This window comes from Hipposideros armiger, unplaced genomic scaffold (assembly GCF_001890085.2).
Source record: "Hipposideros armiger isolate ML-2016 unplaced genomic scaffold, ASM189008v1 scaffold_228, whole genome shotgun sequence".
In the NCBI taxonomy this organism is placed as follows: domain Eukaryota; kingdom Metazoa; phylum Chordata; class Mammalia; order Chiroptera; family Hipposideridae; genus Hipposideros; species Hipposideros armiger.
In genome coordinates, this window is record NW_017731578.1 from 540,048 (window position 1) to 562,332 (window position 22,285).

At 46.1% G+C, this 22,285-nt stretch overlaps 1 protein-coding gene across 1 annotated transcript in view; it reads right to left on the reverse strand.

Moving 5' to 3' along the window:
• The window catches only part of TESMIN (testis expressed metallothionein like protein), a 44,820-nt gene that overhangs the window by 2,527 nt on the left and 20,008 nt on the right, over window positions 1-22,285 (reverse strand). The window contains exons 6-8 of the mRNA XM_019654654.1: window positions 4,534-4,636; window positions 1,848-1,985; window positions 34-209 (exon numbers count right to left, since the gene is read on the reverse strand). Coding sequence (XP_019510199.1) covers window positions 34-209; window positions 1,848-1,985; window positions 4,534-4,636 — 417 coding nt within the window. The remainder of the gene's footprint in view (window positions 1-33; window positions 210-1,847; window positions 1,986-4,533; window positions 4,637-22,285) is intronic.

Sequence of the window (22,285 nt, forward strand, 5' to 3'; positions counted from 1 at the left end):
AGTTCCCCTATTAGGAGGGTTCAGAGCACTTACTTTTCTTTCCTGAATTTTGGTAGTCCTGCAAATTTAGTGGGTGACAAGTGATGGCTGCCTTCAGACCCTCCAATGTCCATATAGATTGGCATGTTCATCAGTGTTTTTCGTTCTGGGCTTTCTTCATAATTTTTGCAATCAATGCATTTGCAAATAGAAGAACACATAATTTGGGCCTGGTAATAAAAAATGCTTCAATAAAATTAGGTTGCCCTACAATTCATCAAAAAACAGCACATTCTCTTTGGACCTTAAATAACTTCATATCTGTGTGGTGTGAGCACACTTGATCTGCCATTTCATACCAAAAAAAGTAGATGTGAAGAGGAGCGAATACTGTAATGTGAAGACAGCAGGGTGCATGTCAGCACGTGGCCATCGTGGGGACACAGTGGTGCGGCTGACAAGGGAGGTGGGTGGGGGGAGTGTGGGAGTGGGGTGTGAGTCTGGTGGGGAAGCTCCCTCCTCCCTGGGAACCCAGCAAAGGCTTCACCTGACTGGTTCTGAATGAGGCCTGTGCCAGTGGGGGGCAACGCTATCTCCTCCCGCAGCAGTGGAGGGTATTGTGCTGGCTGTGGGGGTAGAATCGGAACTGCCCCCCCCAGGGCAGGCCTGTGTTAGGGGTTGGAGGGGAGGTTCCTGCTTCCTTGTGGGGGGACTTTGTTTCCTGTCACATGGCAGGGTGACACTCAGGAGGCTGGGGGGTGGGGTGTCCTGGCTGTGTCCAGCAAGCCTGGGTCCAACCCCTTGCTCCCGCCAGCCCTGGGGTGCTCTGCAAGCTAGCACTGCCAACCACTGGGGTTCTCAGCCCCTGGGGATTGCCCTCTGTTCCCTCCCACTCACATGCATCCAAAAGGGTATCTGGGTGTTTTGACCAGGATGCTTTTCAGGATTTTGAGTTACTCTAACACCAGGGACTACAGGACACATGCATATCTCGTGGGCCGGTGCTAGCACAGGCTCCTGGGCTGACTCGCTGCCATGGCAGCCAACCAGGGTGCAGGGAAGGGCAGAGTGCGCATCTGAAAACCGTTCTGAGGGGGATGCCAGGCTTTTGAACTCCATCTCTGCAATAGTTTTGACTGTATTTTCAAACTCCTGGCTGGGTAACGCGAGGTCCGCTTACTCGGAGCTTTTAACATGCGTCCCCAGAGCCATGAAGACTTGTTTTAGGACTGACCTCCTACAGACACCTTTTAAAAATAAAATTCACAGGCACCCCCAAAAGGCCTCAAGCAAACCAAAGGAGAGCCCCACATGGAAGGGTCGCGGGGTTCCGCCCTGCCTCTCTCCTCTTTCCTTCAACACAAAAGAGACAGAAAAGAGAGGCGAGAGAGAGATGACACTGAAGGAGAAAGCAGTCCCTCTACGGCCATGGAATCTGAGAGAAAGAAAGCTTTGTCCAAGAATCCGTCTGCACCTCGGCTTGTTGGCATATCTCTGGCAGCACAGGCGACTGTCCCCTCTGGTCTCCAGGGAGGAGCTGCCCGCCCCACACACCTGGCAAATGTTCTCCCGGGGACATGTCCCCCACTGCCGGCTCTGCTCAGGGAGGAAGAGGCCCAGCCCACCCCCGGGAGCTGCAGCAGTGGGCGCCCCCCCTCAAAAAAAAGGTGCATGCTCCCAAGGGGACCCTGGGCTAACTTACTTGATTCGTAAAGCATAAGTTATATTTGAGAAATGAATACAGATGAATGAGTGCCCTTTTAGAAACACCAGAAGACAACGAAATTCTATTTCTCTTTTTAAGCTACAGGAAGCTTTTCTCTTAACCCCACGGCGACTCAGGCCGTGACATTCACCGGGCTACTAACCTCGTAGCACTCGCAGTAATTCTTAAGGCAGCCCGACCGCTTGCAGTTACAGCCTTTGCTGTGTCGGGGCTTCACGTCCCCCAGTTTCCCTTTCCCGATTTTTGGCTGGAAAGCTTCCGGGTTTCTATCAAGACATGCCTAAGACAGAAAATGCAACACTCCATCAAGATGTATTTTGCTATTAAGAAGCACTGTTCAGTGAAAGGTGACTCATTTACCTGTCATTTTAACCTACTTGTTACTTTAGCAGGAGCCACAATAAGCGGTGTCTCCTCACACACCTGAGAAAGTGCATGTCCTTGCTTCACTTTCATTCATTTACACGCTTAAAGTGCACTGCAGCCAGTTTCTTCAGGCCTTGCTGTATTTCCCTGAATTTCAAAGTCATATATATTTATTGTAGAAAATTAACGGTTGGTAAAGATGCCAAGAAAATCGTGAGTCCATGTGGACGCATGTTTCCTTCCAGCATTTCTTGGACGTGTTTTCCTGGGATAGATGCGATCCTGTGCTCTGCCTGCAGCTCACGTTTATGAAACATTCACGGTGTTGCAGGCATCTTCCTATGTGACTTACGAGCATTCTCTCATTTAATCGTCACGTCAACCTTGTGAAGGGAACGCTAGACCCCGAGGCACTGAGCGCGTCAATAACAGATGGCAAGTGATGGGCTTGGCTTCCAAGGCTCATGCTGAGCCCAGGGTGTCAACCGCTGGGCCGCACGCTTCTCATACAGCACGCACGGCCTTTTATCCGGGTGGTTTAACTTTTTTATGTAGCTGCCTAGACATACGGATGGATACATAGTTTTAACGACAGGGTGATTCAGTGTTCCTTCTAAAGATTCAAGCACAGAAGTCACTGTGGCAGGTCTTCCCTCTCCCTCCCCAGGTTGGTAGCTGGGAGCTGCGTCCGACACCAGAGCCACTGGAAACGGCTGTGCTGCAGAAGGGCCTCCGGCAGCACTGGGCTGCAGCGAGGCTGCTCTGTTGGTGCATTTTCACTTCTTACCGCAGCACGAGGGCCACTCAGCGCACACACGTGTGGAGTGGTGTGTCATGAGTTTGAGCGTGTGCGGCTGAGCAACCCCAGCCAGGGAAAGTCAGAGGACAGTCCAGCCCCCTGGGGGGTCCCTCATGACTCCCCCCCCCCGACACACCCCAGCAGGAACCACTACTCCAACTTCGATCGCTTCCGTTTGCCTGTCTGGGCCTTCATGCACGTGGACTCGTCCAGCGCGCACCGTTTTCATCTGGCTTCTTCAATGGGCACGGGGTCTGTGAGGCTCCCCATGAGGCTGTGCAGAGCCGCGGTCCTTTCCTGCTCACCGATGTCTAGTTTTCCATTACATGACGTCCCTCAACAGACTTACCTACTCTACCATGCATGGGCACGTGGGTTGTTTCCAGTTTGGGGTGATTATGAATAAAGCTGATGTGAACATTCCTGTACACACTTCTGTTGGACACGCACACTCACCTCTACTGGCTGTAATTTTAGGAATAAAACGGCTGGGTCGCAGTACACACAACGGTTTAGTTCTAGTAGCTACTGCCAGATAATTTCCCAAAGTGCTTGTACTCATTTATATTCCTCCCGGCAATGCTTGAGAATTCCACACTTTTTAAATAACACTTTTTACTCTTTCCTCTGTAGACAGTATCCTTTACCCCCAAAGAAAACGCTACTATCCTGAAGTTCAGATGCATCAGGATTTTCTTCTGTCCTATGGGTCTGGCTGCACCAAAATTAACAAAGATATTTTCAACTGGTGTATCTGTAATTCAACAGGGGAGTTAAATTATTTTAGACAAAAGAAACCAACCAATTGGCAGTTGCAAGCCCACAGGAATTCGAGGCACCTGCCTGTGCCCAGAGCAGGCTGAGGCCCAGGCAGAGCTGTCCCTCCTTCTCTCATCGTCGCTCATGCCCACGGGGGTGCGGACGCTGCGAGCTCCTGCATTTAGCCTTTTGCAAGTGGCCCGTCGGGCTGCTACCCATTGAAGGAAGCCTAGTCTCCCCCTCACGTGGAAGCCCAGGGAATAAACCCTAGATGTACTAGGTTTCCCCCAAAATAAGACCTAACCAGAAAATAAGCCCTAGCATGTTTTCAGGGTGCTTGTAATATAAGCCCTACCCCCAAATAAGCCCCAGTTAAGATTGTCAGTCAGACGTAGCTGTATTTGAAGAAATGTAGATTTTTGTACATGAATAAATGAATAAAATGCATCTTTTGGAGCAAAAATTAATATGAGGCCTGGTCTTATTTTCGGGGAACACGGTATGTAATGGCTGAGAGCTCCCACCCAGTTCTCTCTGCATAGCGGGCCAGCCACTCCTCCTCAGACCACACTCTTTGAACTTGGGCCTCTCTGCTACAAATTTCTCAAGCCCAAATCAAGACAAAATGAACATTTGCATGTTCTTAAGTCGGGACCTCTGAGACCTGCTGGACTTGTGCTGCCATCCCACACGGCAGAGGGCGGAGGTCTCCCCTGGCTCCGCTCTCCCCACGATCCCTGTCACAGGCCAATGCCCCACCCTGAGGATCAGTCACATTCAGTGTATATTATTCAACACTTTGGGTTTTCCCTGTAGTGAAACTGGGAATCTCTGTAGATGGTTTTATGAACATCTGGAGCATTTTTAAATGCTTTTAAAATACATGTATTTAATGGAAAGTTACCTTGATGGCCTTAAACCGTTCGATTTCATTACGTAAATTGTTGCAACAATTATTACAATTGCAGTTGTTGCAGAAGTCCCCACTGGCAAAGCAGTCACAGTACCTGTGAAGAGAAGGACAGTGCGTCAGAGGAGCAGATGGCGCAGCGAGCGAAAAAGACGGGAGCGTCACACACGCACGCGCGTGGAAAGAGCTGGCCAGCGTGCTGCAGACAACACAGCTTTTATTTAGAGGACTCTGACTCGCTTTTTAATGGAAACTAGATCAACGGGGATGATGCTCTCCAGTGACTAACACAGAGGGAAGAGAAGCTAGTAAAACCATTGGTATCATCATATAGGACTCTGCAAAGCAAATCATTTCCTGGCAACGTCCCCTGATGTCACGTGTCTTCTGCCCCTGAATGCACAACACCATGTTCCCAGCAGTGCTATAAGTTGGTGGGTGCAAACACCAAACAATGAAGAGCTATTGTCCCATTAACTATCCCAACCCACCCAACACGACTGCAGGTGAGTTCACTTCTTGGCCAGACCTTGACTGGGAGTGAGAACTAATGGGACCCGGAGGTGGAACCTGGTCTAGGCTTTTTCTAACTTTCATTCCACATCAATGTGTGTTGGAAAGAGAAGTGAACGGTGGAGGAAGCACATGTGTGAAAGGGCTGCTATCACACTCGGTTATAACGCAAGGGCTGTTCATGAACTTGGGTTCTACACCGCAGCATTCTACATCGCAGGGCCACTCCAAGAACATGTCCACTGTGCCCTGGGCTCCGGAAGTCGTCTCGACATTACCTGTGGCAGAGGGGCAGTGCTGAGGACCTTCTCGGCTGTTTTCCTTGAAGACGCATCCGTGTTTACAGCTAGTAGCTGCATCGCATGCTCCTGCCTGACGCCTGCTCTTACTGTGCTGTAAGAGGCGCTGGGGACTGTGCTTCACATGTCCTCAACTCAGGCAGGAATTCGGTGTCAAGGCAAAGACCACGAACAGCCTGCCTACAACCTGTGCCCGAGGGGCTTTGGGAAGCTCACCAGCCTCCCTGCGGCTTCCTTTTGTGACAAAAGAAGACCTACATTGTTCTCTTCTGAGAGCATGATTCATTGAAAAAGGCTTCAAACCCAGGTTTTTAATATTAGCTCTGCCACCAGCTCCCCATGTTATCGGATACAGTTATTTATCAGCCAGCGTTTCGAGCTGTAAACTGGAAGCCATGGCACCTAACCTCCCAGCCTCAAAGGGTTGCCCAGGCATCCCTGAAGATCATGTGGGCGGATGGGCTTAATAAGGGGCAGGCGGGCCCCCTACAGGGCAGGCTGGGGACCCTCACAGGGCAGGTGGGCCCCCTATGGGGCAGGCAGGCTGCATAAATGCAGGGAGAGCCTCTATCTGGCAATGTGGTAGACTAGATGTCTGCAGAAACCTTCCTGTTATAGAATCCTAAACATGATCCTTTTAATAGTTATTATTTTAGGTGTTTTTAAATAATACTTCTAAATGCATGTCAAATGAAGAGAGTAAAGGAGAGCAGAGATGACAAGGACAAGAAACTGTGAATCCAGGGCCAGCCGAGTGGCGTGTTGGTTAGGAGTTGGCTTGTGACGCCAGCTCTGAGCAGCAGGGACCCAGTTCGGATCCCACATGAGGGCCAGTGATGCTGCGTCCTCTACAGCTAAGATGGTGAACAACAGCTCGACCTGGAGCTGGGCTGCCGTTAGTTGCTGGCAACGGCATAGGCTGCAGCGGGGCTGGCTGGCAGCTGGCGTGAGCTGCCGTCCAATGGCTGGCGAGTGACTGCCTCACCCGGGAAGAGTGCAATGATAATACCAACATGGGCCAGTAAAGCAAAGTCCTCCACAACTAGACTGAAGAACAAAAGGACAGCAACTTGTCTGTCCCCTCCCCCAATTCCCCAATAAAATCTTAAAAAAAAAAAAAGTTGTGAGCCCAGAGGGGTGAGTTCTGTAGCTGCCAAGTATCCTGGGGTATCTGTTGGTCTCTAGTGGCCCAGCGCTTGGGTTCCAAGGGGCTGCTCGTGCAGGAGGCAGAAGACAAAGTCTGGGCTACAAAAGGTAGCGATGGATCAGAGACACCCCCACTCAAGGTGTGGATCCCTAAAAGGCAACCTCCCCATAAATTTACTCCACGCAGGAGAGAGTGAAGCTACCGCCCTGTGTGGCCACAGCCTGGAGAACAGGGGCGAAACCTGGGCGTCTCTCCTGCCTGACCCGGAGCACGGGGAGCAGGAGAGGAGACAGGACAGGTGTGGAGGCCAGGAGGCAGGGGGAGAGAGTTCACTGACAAGCCGGCCCGACAACACTGAACCCTGGCCAACAGGAGAGAGCAGAGAAGAAGCTCTGAAGACAGAAATCGGTGGCACCAGGCTGCTCTGAAGTGGCAGGAAGGCGAGCGAGATGAGGACAGACGTGGCTGCGAGTCTGTTTCGGAGGCAGTGGGCCCCCAGCTCCTTACCCTTCCGGCAACAGGTGACTGACTCCACCGTGCGGCAAACCTGAAAATCACTCCCTACGGTAAGACACCTGCGGACTGGAGAACTGTACTGAATTAAAGACCCCAGGTGTCTTCTACTCAGCTCCCAGAGCTCTAGCAGGGACTGAAAAGCCTCTCAGAGCTCTGACCAGCCCAAGAGAAAACAAAAGTCCGACACTGAGGTTTCGCAATAAAAGTCTCATATCACCATGGTGATGCCATGGTGAGCAAGCCCCACCCATGCACCAAGGGCCCCCAGCCAGCTTAGCCTGGTCCCTAAGTGTGAGCAGTGACAGCCAAGGGTCAGCAGACATTTTATAGCCACTCTGTCTGATTTCTGCACTGAGTGCTAATGATTAGGAATTCTTCCCGCATGAAAGACAGAGGCATAGAAACAGACTCTGCAGGGGAACAGCAAGGGGGAGAGGGGAGGTCACCAACAGCTTAGACAGGGTAAGAAAAATGAGTGCACCCATGAAACAAAAAAACAATGCTGAAAAAACACTCAGAATATAAAAAGATGTTCAGGGAAATAAAGGAATCACAGAGATGAAAAACTTAGCAGAAGGAATTCAAACTAGGACGACAAAAGAAGTAAAATCAATAAAAGAAAAACAAAGAACACCAGACCAGAAGGTCCAACACTGATGTAATTAGAGTTCCCGAAAGATAGAATTTAAGAATGAAAGAGAGGGGCCTGCCAAGTGGCGCATTGGTTAAGAGCTCGCTTGGGACGCCAGCTCTGAGCAGTAGGGCCCCGGTTCAGATCCCACATGAGGGCCAGTGACACTGTGCCCTCTACAGCTAAGATGGTGAACAACAGCTCGACCTGGAACTGGGCTGCCGTGAGTCACTGGCGACAGCATAGGCTGCAGTGGGCTGCCGTGAGCTACATGAGCTACATGAGTGGCTGGCAGCCAGCGAGAGCTGCCGTGAGCAGCCGTCCAATGATCGGCGACCGATTGCCTCACCCGGGAAGAGTGCAATGATAATACCAACATGGGCCAGCGAAGCGACGTCCTCCACAACTAGACTGAAGAACAAAACAGCAATTTGTCTACCTGTCTGTTCCCCTTCCTCGATTCCCCAATGCTGTTCCCCTCCAATTCCTCAATAAAATCTTTTTTAAAAATAAATAAAAAATAAGAATGAAAGAGAGAAAATAATTGAAAAAAAGTTCCCAGAACTAAAGGGCATGGGTTTTCAAAGTAACAGGGTCTGCCGAGGGCCAGTACAACAGATAAACGAACCCCTAAACCAAGACATCCCATTATCAGACTCCAGAACACTGGGAACAAAGAGAAGATTCTACAAGATTCCAGAAAAAGTAAAACAGGTTTTATACAAAGGATCAGGAGAAACTATAGTGTCCAAATTTCAACAGCAACACTGGAAATGAAGAAAATGCAGAAAAGCCTTCAAAGCGCTGAAGGAAAATTCAACTATTTGACGTTGAATTGAAGTTGGGAACCCAGCTACCCAATCCAGAGTGACAGTGGGGACAGATAAAGACATCTGCAGACGTGGGAAGTCTGCAAACACCACCTCCCCTGCGCCCTCTCGGGAAGCTGCTGGAGGACGTGCACACCAGCATGATGCAGCGAGTCAGACAAGGAAGATGAGGGAGCCAGGAGCCCAGCGTGAGAAGGCAGCAAAGGGACCCGGCGGCTTGGTGGTCGGGGCGGCCCGAGGCGGGGACAGTGCAGCAGGCCTGACAGCTAGCACCCCAGGGGGCCAGGCTCAGGGAGCGGCTTCCTCAAGGCAACGTGACCCCAGTACCTGGCGTGTCAGAGCGTGTGGGGAAGACAGGTACACAGCCAGAGGAGGGGTTAGGGTTATATTCGTGGTACATCCATAGAAAACTAATTACTAACTATTAACTCCAGGGAAAAGGTAAAGAAATGCAGAAAAGAAAAGCAATCGACAGTGAGTAGTATTTTCAGAGTCATAAATTTTAAATACTGAATACTGATCTAACCAAGTATATCTGAGTCTGATGTCTTGTTAGAAATAATGGAAAACAGCAGAATAATATCTTCGAAGCACTGTGAGAAGAACAGACAATCTAGAATTCTGTGGCTAGTCCAGTCACGTCTGCTCACCAAGGGCCAGGCCACGCACATTTCTTTTCTGGCTCCACACACTTTGCTGGGTGGTTTATTGATTAACTCTTGTCTTTCTGCTTTCCTTCCTTCCTTCCTTCCTTCCTTCCTTCCTTCCTTCCTTCCTTCCTTCCTTCCTTCCTTCCTTCCTTCCTTCCTCCCTCCATGTTGAAGATTTTTAAATCTGTATCGTCACACCTGCTCTGTCTCCCACATTCCAGACCCTAAAACCCTCCTTTTTTTCTTCCCCAAACCTCATAACCGTCCACATTTGCTGCTTCTCCTTCCTCATCTCCCATTCATTCTTTAACCTCCTGCATTCGGATCTCCACCCACTGACTCTCAAAGGCAATAACAGCCTCCTTACTGGAAAACAGAAGGACTTCCCCATGCGCTTCAGCTTGGAACAGCCGTGACCCACTGTGCCCCAGATCACAGTCCCAGTTCCCTACCAGGCACTCCCACCTCCAACTCAGCGTGTCCAAACCTTAACTCCTGATCTTCCCCTTCACCCGTCACCCTGCCCAAGCTGTGTCCCCTCGGCATTCGCGGTGTCATCACCCAGCCACGGACAGAGCCCCGGCATCATAGCTGACAGTTACTTTTCTCTCTTTCCCCACATCCACGGGGTTACCAAGTCTATGGATTCTGCTCAGAAATGTCTTTTTAAAAACTTTATTTGTGGGCCAGCTGAGTGGCTCAGTTGGTTAAGAGTTAGCTTAAGAGCGCAAGTTCTGAGCAACAGGGCCGCCGGCTTGATTCCCACATGGGCCAGCGACGCTGCACCCGAGCTGATCTGCCACTGAGCTGCCAACAGGTGGCAGGATGGCTCAGCTGGTGAGAGCACATGTTCCTAACAAGACTGCCTGTTTGATGGTGGTTATGCCCACCTGCAAATAAGATTGAACTCGGCACCTTGAGCTGAGCTGCTGCCCGGATGGCTCAGTGGATAGAGTGTGCTCTTAACAACAAGACTGCTGGCTTGACTCCCGCATGGGATGGTGGCTACGCCCACCTGCAACTAAGATTGAACACAGCACCTTGAGCTTAGAGGTCGCGAGCTGCTGATGGGCGGCCAGATGGTGACTGGACTTGGAGCTGAGCTAGCTGTGCCCTCCACGACTAAGATTGAAGAACAACTTGGCTGGTTCCCCTCCCCAATTCCCCAACACTGTTCCCCTCCCCCAATTCCCCAATTAAAAAGAAACTAAACAACTTTATTTGTGATCTAAGAAAATTGTATTTGCTGTAGAAATTTTTAAAATATAAATCAGCAAAAAATAATTGCCACCCCTTAGAATCCCACTCCATAGAGATGATCATTTGGTGAATATACTTCACACTTTTTCTGTAAAACTACACATACTGAAATAAGTATATATTGTTTGATTACATATTATATATAAGCAAAAACAAGGTATTCTATATACTGTCTCAGTGTGCATTTATTAACAGTATAAGTAATCAATATAACATTTTGCTTTTATTACTTATCAATATGAGATTATGAGTGGTTCCCATATAAATACATTTACACACCATTTTGATGGCTGCAGAGTACCCCACATTCAATAGCAGCATCATAATTTATTTAATAATTCCACTCACGTTGTTTTATACACTGTGGGCTTATAAACTGCATCAGTGACAAAGGCTCCTCTCTGTTCCTACAGCCTGGACCCCCACTATTGCCACATGGCCTTTGCACCTCTCTGTCCTCTGCCAAGAACACACTCAACCGACCCACTTTCAATCCACCTACACCTGATTAGCACCTCCTCATCCAAACGCCCCTCCTTAGGGAAGCCTTCCCTGACTGTCACTTGGGCCAACGCCCCCTCCATTACTGCCCCTTTGCCACGTTTTCCACATTTCCACGCTGACCTTTATTCACATCTGTCTCCCCCATTGGACTGTGAGTGCTGAGAGGGCAGGGACGATAGCTATCTTGTTTATTTCTGTCTTCCCTGTTCCTGAAATCACAGGCATTCAAAATATTTGTCAAATGAATGAATAAATGAGTGAAAAATGCATATGTTTGCCATGTCTCTTACTTCCGCGTTTTTCCTTATCGTTACCATCCCTGCCTTTGTTCGGCTCCTTCATCATCTCTTGTCTACACTGTTGTGATGGCTCCTGATGGATTTCTCCCATCCTCCACTTGGCCGTTAGCACTAATTTCCTAAAACACATATCAGGCAGAAAGAAACAAGGAAAAAGCAACAACTGGAAAACACAAAATATGGTGGTATTGTGCATTCCTGGTGGGAATGAAAAATGGTGCAGCCACGGTGGAAAACACCATGGCGCTTCCTGAAAAATTACACAGAGAATTACCATGTGATCCAGCAATTCCGCTCTTAGGTACGTCCCCAAAGAACTGAAAGCAGGGACTCACACAGATGCGTCTATACCCATGTTCACAGCAGCATCACTCACAATCGCCAAAAGGTGGAAACAGCCCAAGTGTCCGACAACAGATGAATGCCTACACACAATGTGACACACACGTACAACGGAGTATTACCCAGCCTGAAAAGGAGTGAAGCACTGACACATGCTACAACATGGATAAACCTTGAAAAATTACGCTGAGTGAAAGAAGGCAGACACAAAAGGATAAATATTGTATGATTCCACTTATAGGAGGTCTCTGCAATAGACAAAAATCAGAGACAGAAAGTAGAACAGAGGTTACCAGGGGCTGGGACAGGAGTAATGGAGAGGTATTTAATGGGGACAGAGTTTTTATTTATGATGATGAAAAAGTTCTGGAAATGGATAGTGGTGTGATGGTTGCACAGCATTGTGAATGGAATGAATACCACTGAATTGTACACTTAAAATGGTTAAAATGGTGAATAACAAGCTTATTTCAACACACACACACACACACAAAGCTACATCCAGAGAAGCAGGTATGAAATGCTGCCACTTGAGTGAAAAAAACAATTAAAACTTCAAAGAAATAAAGTGCACCAACAAATGCATATATATCGGTAATATAAGACAAAGAATGCAAATGGATTTGAAAAGCCTATTAAAGACATGGATTATTAGACATGCTATTTTTAGCTCACAGGAGACACACCTAAAACAAATCCACCACACAGAAACTGTGGGAAAAAAAAGGATAAATGAAGCCTAACTTTCTAATACTAACCAAAGAAAACATGGTGTGGTGACATTCATATCAAACAGAAACATAATTTAAGTTGAAAAGCAACAGGATACAGAGGTATGTGTAACAGCTGATGGAAGAAGTCACCAAAAAGATATAACAATCATGAATGTATATGCCCTTCATACTACAGACTCAAATATATAAACCAAGATGAAATTAAAAGAAAAAAATAGAGAAATTTACAATCACAGTGAGAAGTCTTAACTCATTTTATCAAAAACAGATAAATCACACAAAATTTAATAATCATTCAGCAGAGTTAAACAACAAAATTAACAGACTTGAGCTAATGGGTAGATTACTACATCCAATGAATAGAGAATACATATTTTTTTAGTTAATATAGAATATTTTAAAAATTGGTCAAACATTAAGTCATAAAGGAAGTCTACATTAATTTCAAATAATTGATATCATATAGGCCACATTATCTGACCACAGTATAAAATTTTAAACTAACAATAACGTATAGTTTAAAATATATATATATATATATATATATATATATATATATACATATACACATGTATGCATACATACAAACATATTTGGATGCCTTGAAATGTACATATAAATACCTCATAAGGTAAAGAGAACATTACAATGAAAATTATAAAATATTTCAAGTGAGCGACAATAAAAGTACCTCATATCAACTCTTGTAGGATGCAGTAAAACCATACATAGGGGGAATTTATAGCTTTAAATGCACTTCTTTTCTATAAAATCAAAAAAGATTAAGTTAAGCATTTAACATAAAAAGATAGTAAAACAATAAAAGTATGAGGGGGGGGAAAAAGTTAAAATTAATGTGCTTCTGAAACAGGAAACAGAAATACAAGTGAGAAAATCAACAAAAATCTGAAAAGGCTACAAAATAGACAAACCTCTCACGAGACTGATCAAGAAAGAGAAATGGTACAAATAAACAATAGCAGAAATTCAAATGAGAAAATTAGACAACATAAAAGGCTATAGCTTACAGATATAGACATCATTTTTTAAATAATATAAGAATATACGGAGCAGCTCGAAAATGTAAAGAAAACAATTTTCAAGAAAAATGTAAAATATCAAAATGGACTCAGAAGAAATGTAAAATAATAACAACTAAAGAAAGCAAATGAGTAATCTATCCCCTCCCCCCAATCCCCAAAGGCACCAGGCCCAGGCGGCTTTACAGGAAAAGTTTTGTCACTTCGATGAACAAATGCATCCTACCTTACCCAGATTTTTTCAGAGGCTAGAGCAAGAGAGAGAAGATGCTAATGCATCTTATTAAGCAATACGACACTGACACCAAAGCCAAATAAAATACAAGAAAGGAAAATTACAGACCTCTCTCACTTGTGAACAAAGATGTGAAAATCCTAAGCAAAATATTCAAACACTACATCTCACATTATGTCCAACAGATAAAATCAGGACATCATGATCATACTGGGTTCAGTCCCTGGCCTACAGGGCTGGATTAACATTAGAAAAGCTGTTGTAAGGGCCGGCCGAGTAGCTCAGTTGGTTAAGAGTTCACTCAACAGTGCAAGCTCTGAGCAATAGGGATGCCGGTTTGATTCCCGGCCCGAGCTGAGCTGTCAACAGCTGCCAACAGGTGGCAGGATGGCTCAGCTAAAAAAAAAAAAAAAGAAAGAAAAGCTGTTGTAATCGATCATATTATAAGATTTAAAGAGGAAAATAATCTGAATATTTCCATAAATGCAGAAAAGGGCGTTTGATAAAATGTACCACTCATTTATAGTAAGAATAAAAAAAGGAAGCCTCTTAGGACAACAGGGGGGGACTTCCCTGACCTGACACGGCATGTGGCAGAGGAACAAGCTGACCTGCAGTGTCTGTTGCCTTACAGCTACGTCCATGACTGCCCTCCCGCACTAACCCCTGACCCAAAAGGTCCTGAGGAAGTGTCTCAGAATGACCAAGACCCGGTGGAATGATATCGGTCATCTCCCTTAATTATATAGGACGCGGTAGAGCAACGCTGTCCTGGGGGCTGTGCAGGCTGCATGAAGGCACAGTACATGTTGGAGTACCATGGGAACTGGTTAATGGAAAACAGCCTTAAGGCACGTGACACACGGGTCTTTGAGTAATGCAGTTTCACTTCCTTGAAATTTTCTCAATAAAAGCCATGCGATGACCCGATTCGGGGCTCAGTCCACGAGGCTGATGCCCCCTGGTCCCGCTTTAGCCTCATCTCTGTCTCTTGTGCTCTTTAACTCTGCATCACACCTCTTGCTTCCCACTGCCCTCGCCACGCAGGACGTGACGTCTGGCACCCAACGTGGGTCTCGAAGAGGGAAGGAAGACTTCGAGTCTGCATCAAGGTTTTCAAGGCGCAGGGCCCTGGACGGGCCGTGGCAATCCACCTGGTAAGAGGTAGGGAAGGTCCCGAGGAATTTAACCGGGGTAAACAGGAATTAACCGAACAACCTTTGTGTGAAAGAGTGTGAATGTGTGAGTGATTGATTATAGTTTCAAGACTAAATTAGTCGCAAAACTTGAGTGGGCTACAATCTGCGATTCCGTAATTTGTCGTAAGGCATAACAGCGACTGGGCATTTGTCTTTGGACACTTGTTCACCAGTTTGGGGGCTTATACCAAAGCGCCTTCAGCCAAGACAAACTTAGTCCCGCGAGGGACACGGCCAGACAAGCATCTGAGTGATATATATATATATATATATTTTTTTAAGATTTTTATTGGGGAATTGGGGGAAGGGGAACAGACAAGTTGCTGTCGTTTTGTTCTTCAGTCTAGTTGTGGAGGACGTTGCTTCACTGGGCCAAGTTGGCACCATCATTGCGCTCTTCCCGGGTGAGGCAGATCAGTCGCCGGCTTCTGGACGGCTGCTGGCCGCTCACTGCGGCTGCTGGCCACACACAGTAGCCCATGGCAACCCACTGCCACAGGGGCTGCAGCCTACGCCGCCACCGGCGACTCACAGCAGCCCAGCTCCAGGTCGAGCTGTTGTTCAGCATCTTAGCTGTGGAGGGCAGTGTCACTGGCCCTCATATGTGGGATCCGAACCGGGGCCCTCTGGCGTCCCAAGCCAGTTCTTAACCATCGCGCCACTGGGCTGGCCCCTGAGTGATATTTGAATGAAAGCCTTTTCTTTCTCTCTCTCCACTAACATGGGAAATGCTGAGAGTTGTTACAGACCTAATATTTGTCTCCTCAAGCAACTCCTTAAGAAAGGGGGGATAAAAATCTCAGAAAAGAAATCGGAGGAACTTTTAAAGATCATTGAGATCTTTGTACGTGGTTTCCAGACTTAGGAACAGTAGATTCGGAACAATGAGACGCTGTAGGCAGAGATCTTAGTGAGGTACAGTGTCAGGGAGTCATGCTGCCAGTTACAATCTGGGAAACTTGGCGGCAGGTCCGGTCAGTTTTGGAACCTTCACACACTGACACAGAAGATGAAGGGGAAGATAATGATCAGGACTGTAAAAATCAGAAAGAAATGTCTGAAGAAAAGGAGGATAGTGAGGAACTTTTAGAGGACAGAGAGGAAGACCCTTTGGAAACACCCACAGTTATTCAAAAACCATTATATCCATCCTTGGGGAGCGGTTTAAAAAGTCATAGTTTACCTCCCACTTCTCGGCTTCCACCTCCTCTTCCACAGTCAGTTCAGGCAAAAGAATGGGAGTCACTTAAAAAACCGCCCAGGGCTAACAACCCGCTGGTCTCCGCTGCTCGAGCACCTCCTCCGCCTGCCGGAGATCCTCATACATCATTGTCAGCAGTAGAAGGAGGCCTACGTCAGGCTAGGCTAGAGGGAGATTTAGACGCTTTAAACTTTCCAGTGATAATTCGGGAGCATGTTGCACCCAATGATGAACATCCGAACGGAGTTCATGTACTTGTACATGAACGATTTTCTTTTAAATTGCTTAAGGAACTAAAACAGGCAGTAATTCAATTTGGTCTGACATCATCTTACACTATCGGACTGATTAGAGGTATTGCTGATGGAAACAGGCTAATACTGGTAGATTGGAATGCAATGGCTAAAACATGCCTTTCATCATCTCAATTCCTGCAGTTTAAAACTTGGTGGATTGATGGTGCAGAGATTCAGGACAGATATAATCAAGCTCACAATATTGACATAACCAAGGATCAGTTGCTAGGTGATGGTGAGTGGACAGATATTCTAGCTCAGTTAACCATGAGTCATCAAGCGCTGGATCAACTTAAAAGAATTTGCTTGATGGCATGGGAAAAGAGAGATGGAAGGTAAAGCTCTATCTGCCTTTCAAAAAATACTACAAGGACCTCAGGAACCTTATTCAGAATTCATTGCCCACTTGCAGGATGCTATAAATAAGCAGGTTGCCAACGCTCAAGCGGCTGATATAATTTTACAAATTATGCTTATGATAATGCTAATGAGGATTGCAAAAAGGCAATAGGAGCTCAAAAAGGAAAGACAGACGCCATGGGCTACCTTCGTTTATGTCAAGGGGTAGGGACTGAACAGTTTAGAGCCGCCATGCTGGCACAAGCTATTACAGGAATGACTATGGGAAAAAACAAGTTTCTTGGCACTTGCTATAATTGTGGAAAACCCGGTCACACAAAGAAGGAGTGACGGAGGAAAAATAAAAATGTCTCCTGTCTGCCTAATAATTCTGCTCCTACAGAATCTAAGTCACCTGGATTATGTCCTAGGTGCCAAAAAGGAAGACACTGGGCATCTGACTGTAGATCAGTTTTTCATAAGGATGGAACTCTCCTTCAAGGAAACGGAAAAAGGGGCCAGCCCCAGACCCCGACAACAACGGGGGCATATGTGACACCAGCTGTTCCTCAGAATTACCAGGCAGTACCTCCCCCAAACTTTCAGTACAGCAATTAAGTCCAACAACAGAAGGGAGTGCCGCGGTAGATGTCTGCACGGCTCAAGACATTTTACTGCTTCCAGGAGAATCACCTCTCTGTGTACCCACGGGGGTTTTGGGGCCAATTCCACCCGATACTGTTGGACTTCTCGGTCGCTATACTTTAACCTCCAAAGGAGTAACAGTCCATACAGGTATTATTGATTCAGATTATAAAGGAGAAATTCAAATTATAATGTCTTCCACAGTTCCTTGGTCTGCTAAGAAAGGAGAGCGGATTGCACAGCTACTTCTGCTCCCATGTGTCCCCCCAGGAAAAAGGGGGACACACAAAAAGGGGAACTGGAAGTTTTGGAAGTACAGGACAGGCAGGTATTTTTCTAGCAGAAAAAATCTCAGAAATTCGTCCTGTGAGTCAAATTGAAATTCAAGGAAAGAAATTTAAAGGTCTTTTGGACACTGGAGCTGAAGTTTCTATTATCAGTTCTCAAGAATGGCCAAAAAATTGGAGAGTACAAGAGCCTGACATTAATATTGTTGGAGTAGGAAGAGCCTCAGGCTTACGCCAGAGTGTTTGCATTTTTCCTTGCACAGGACCGGAGGGTCAACAGGGATTTTTACAACCTTATGTTGCTGACATTCCCATCAATTTGTGGGGTAGAGATTTGCTAGCCCAGCGGGAAGCGGAAGTTTGGATCCCTCCTGGACTGTATAGTCCTCAGAGTCAAAAGATAATGAGGCAGATGGGATTTCAACCTGGAAAAGGGTTAGGAAGATTCAATCAGAGAATTACTCAGCCTGTCCAACCCTCACCTCAGCAGGGAAGAGAAGGCTAGGCTATCAGACCAACCATAAAAACCCTTTTTTATAGGGGCCACTGTTGAAGAGCTGCGAGCTCCTGTGCCTCTCAAGTGGAAGAATACCACCCCTCTATGGATTGAACAGTGGCCCCTCCCTCAAGAAAAATTAGAGGCTTTAACAAAATTAGTACAGATCCAGTTAGAGCAAGATCATATAGAACCTTCTGCTAGTCCTTGGAATTCTCCAGTATTTGCCATCAAAAAGAAATCAGGAAAATGGCGAATGTTAACTGACCTTCGCGCTGTTAATGCAGTCATTGAACCTATGGGTGCCCTGCAGCCAGGGTTTCCCCAACCCTCTATGATTCAAAAAAATTGGCCTCTTATAGTTATTGATTTACAGGATTGTTTTTATACAATCCCTTTACACCCTCAAGACTGTCCACGATTTTCATTTTCTATTTCCTCAATTAACAATAAAAACCAATTCAAAGATATCAGTGGAAGGTACTTCCACAAGGAATGCTTAACAGCCCGACCATCTGTCAGCTTTATGTAGCTCGAGCTCTTACTCCAGTAAGAACCAAGTTTTCTAATTGTTATATCACTCACTATATAGATGATATCCTCTGTGCTGCATCCTCTATGGAACAGTTAGCAGCATGCTTTGAATTGCTTAAAGATCAGCTTGATTCAGCAGGACTTTACATTGCTCCAGACAAAATTCAAACAACCACGCCAGTAGAATACCTAGGAGCACTGGTTGATAGGCTATTAGACCTCAAAAGATTCAAATTAGAAGAGATCAGATTTCTACCTTAAACGACTTACAAAAATTACTGGGAGACATCAATTGGCTACGACCCACTTTGGGCATTCCTACCTAGGCTCTTAGTAATTTGTTTAGCCTTTTGCGAGGACTGTCACAGTTTGATAGCCCTCATAAACTGACTCCCCAAGCAATTAAGGAACTAGAGCTAGTTGAACAAAAAATACAGGAGGCTCAGACACAACGTGTAGAGCCTTCTCAACCTTTGCAGATTTTAATTTTTTCCACGCCACATTCACCTACAGCAGTTATAGTATAACAAAATAATTTGTAGCTTTTTCTGCCTAATAATTTTGTTAAATCTCTTCCAACTTATGTGGAACTAGTCTCTGAATTAATATCAAAAGCACGTACCCGAGTTTTACATCTCAGTGGACAAGAACCTAATCAAATAGTGGTTCCCTTTAAAAAACAACAAATTTCTCATCTCAATATTCATGATGAATCTTGGCAGGTTGCCATTGACGATTTCTGTGGAATTATTGCTAACCATTATCCTAAAAATAAAGTGTTTCAGTTTTTACAAAAAACTAACTGAATTTTAAAAAGCTCTGACAGAAGCCCATCCCCCAGGGAGTCACAGTTTTTACTGATGGATCTAACAATGGCAAGGCAGCAAGTATTAGTGAAAAAGGACGTCAACTGGTACAAACTAACTGTACCTCAGCACAAAGAGCTGAACTTGTGGCTGCTTTAACCGCATTGCAAAATTATTCTGACCCTTTGAATATTGTTTCTGATTCAGCTTACGTTGTTCATACAGTACAGAACATTGCGACGGCGTCTCTATCATATAATTCAAATCTGTCTCTTCAAATTTTGTTTAATCAACTCCAACAAGTTGTGAGAAACCGTCAACATCCAATTTTTATTACTCATAAAAATTCACGCTCACACGGCCCTCCCAGGCCCTCCCAGGTCCGATGATACCTGGTAATGCTATTGCAGATTCCTTAGTAGGGAGTGCTCAGGTTGCTGAGGCAACCCACTTTCACTCTCTGACACATACCAATACTGGCGGTCTCCGTTCTCAATTTCCAATTACATACAAACAGGCCAGAAATATAGTTCAAACCTGTCCAACCTGTCAAATTCTTAATGCTCCACAGGAATGTCCTGAAGGAGTAAACCCTAGAGGTCTTAACCCTAATGATATTTGGCAAATGGATGTAACTCATGCCCCTTCCTTTGGAAAATTATCGTTTGTACACGTCACAATTGATACTGCCTCTGGCTTTCTTGGAGTGACCGCTCAGACTGGTGAGACCACAGCTCGTTCTTGTCGTCATTTATTAATTTGCTTTTCTATCGTGGGCCTTCCAAAAACTATTAAAACAAACAATGGGCCTGCTTACATCAGTTCTAAGTTTGCCAATTTCTGTACTACTTGGCGAATTGCCCATACTACTGGGATTCCTTACAACCCACAGGGCCAAGCCATTGTAGAACATGCTAATTCAATCTTAAAGAAACAATTACAAAAACAGAAAGGGGGAGACATGAAAGAAACTCCTCAGGTGCAATTAGCAAAAGCCATGTTAACTTTAAATTTTTTGAATTCAAGCACAGAACCGCACCTTGGGTGAACTGCAGCTGAAAGACATTTTAATAACAGCCCAAGAAAATTAGAAAATGTTCCCATATGGTGGAAAGATATTCAAACCAATCAAAGGAATTTAGGGACTCTATTGACATGGGGACGAGGTTTTGCTTGTCGTTCTCCAGGTGCTGAAGAAAGTCCTTTGTGGGTACCTGGCCGGTGTGTCAAACCTTACCATGAGCGACATGCCCACGAAAAGAAAGATGATATGGTTGAAGACTGCAAGATATGATTGGCCTCCTAATGGGCCTGTAGTGGAGGATACTCGACCCCCTACACTTCCGATGATTGAGATGTCTAATCTCTCATTTCAACCAGCCCACCCGAGGCCAACCGCTCCTTCAGCTTTTCGTGTAATTGCTCCACGAACAAGGAGTGCTCCTCTACCTACTTGGGGTCAGCTGAAAATGTCCACTCCCCCACCCACACCCTGCACTCTCCACCGACAGCAGTCTTGTTGACCCCACACTGGACTCCTTTCAAGACTACATTTCCCAGCTTGCACCTGGCTTGGCCTCACAGGTTCCAGCCAATGGAATAGGAGTGGGAGTAATTATGGCAATTTCTGGTTATACCTTGAAAGGTAGAGAGTGTGCCTTCACCCTCCTCTTTTTTCTTCCCCAAAGAGATTGGATGTGAGGGTGGGAGCTGGGGCAGCCTTCTCAGCCCATAGGATGGACTCCTGAGGATGCAAAGCGAGTGATAAAGGAGACTGAGGCACGGACACGGATGAGCTGCCCGAGCCCTGGGTCAGCTGTAGTTTAGTCTCTGTTACGGCATCTACTGTGTATTCTACCAAAATGCCTCTCAAAAACCCATAGCAAGGGGCAGCTGGATAGCTCAGATGGTTAGAGTGCAAGCTCTGAACAACAGGGTTGCCGGTTTGATTCCCACATGGGCCAGTAAGCTGTGCCCTCTACAGCTAAGACTGTGAACAATGGCTCTACCTGGAGCTGGGCTGCCGTGGGTTGCCATGAGCAGCCGTCCAATGGCCAGTGACCGGCTGCCTCAGCCGGGTAGAGTGCAATGCTCATAATACCAACATGGGCCAGTGAAGCAACGTCCTCCACAAGTAGACTGAGAACAATGGCTCAGAGAGGGGAAGGGGGAAAAGAAAAAAAAAAAACCACTTACAGCAAGCATCTTATTTAGGTCCAGGCAAGGAAAGTTTGGAAGCATCTATTAAAGTCAGGCCCAGCCCTGCCATCCGTCACTGCGAACGTCCACCAGGCCCTGGCCCTGACGATAAGGCATGGGAAAGGAAAGCCCAGGCGGAAGCAGACACGCACCCTCAAGTCACACTCAACGATTCCCCACACAGAAAGTTCCAATGATTGTCAATCACAATTTTAAAAAATCACAAACTACATAAGGTAACAAGTAATGAGTGAAAAACCAAAAGATGTGAACACCAGAATCAGACAGGCAGAGAATTTAAATATTAGAGTTATAAAATATAAATTAAGTATTTACTATTTTAACATATAAAAGAAGGAATCAAAAAGTACGAGGAATAAGGGCAAGAAACTATAAAAAATGACCATCCAGGTTTGACCGTCTTCCCACAGAATTCTGGTTAATTAACAACCTGGATAATCAGAGAAAAAAGGCCATTTGAAAAAACCAATATTGGGTACTGTACAATCTATGATCAAAATCTTGATTTAGATTTTATCAGAGTAAAAATAATGTAGGGGCCGGCCGAGTGGTGCGATGGTTAAGAACTGGCTTGGGACACCAGAGGGCCCCGGTTTGGATCCCACATATGAGGGCCAGTGATACTGCCCTCCACAGCTAAGATGCTGAACAACAGCTCAACCTGGAGCTGGGCTGCCGTGAGTCGCCGGCGACGGAGTAGGCTGCAGCCCCTGTGGCAGTGGG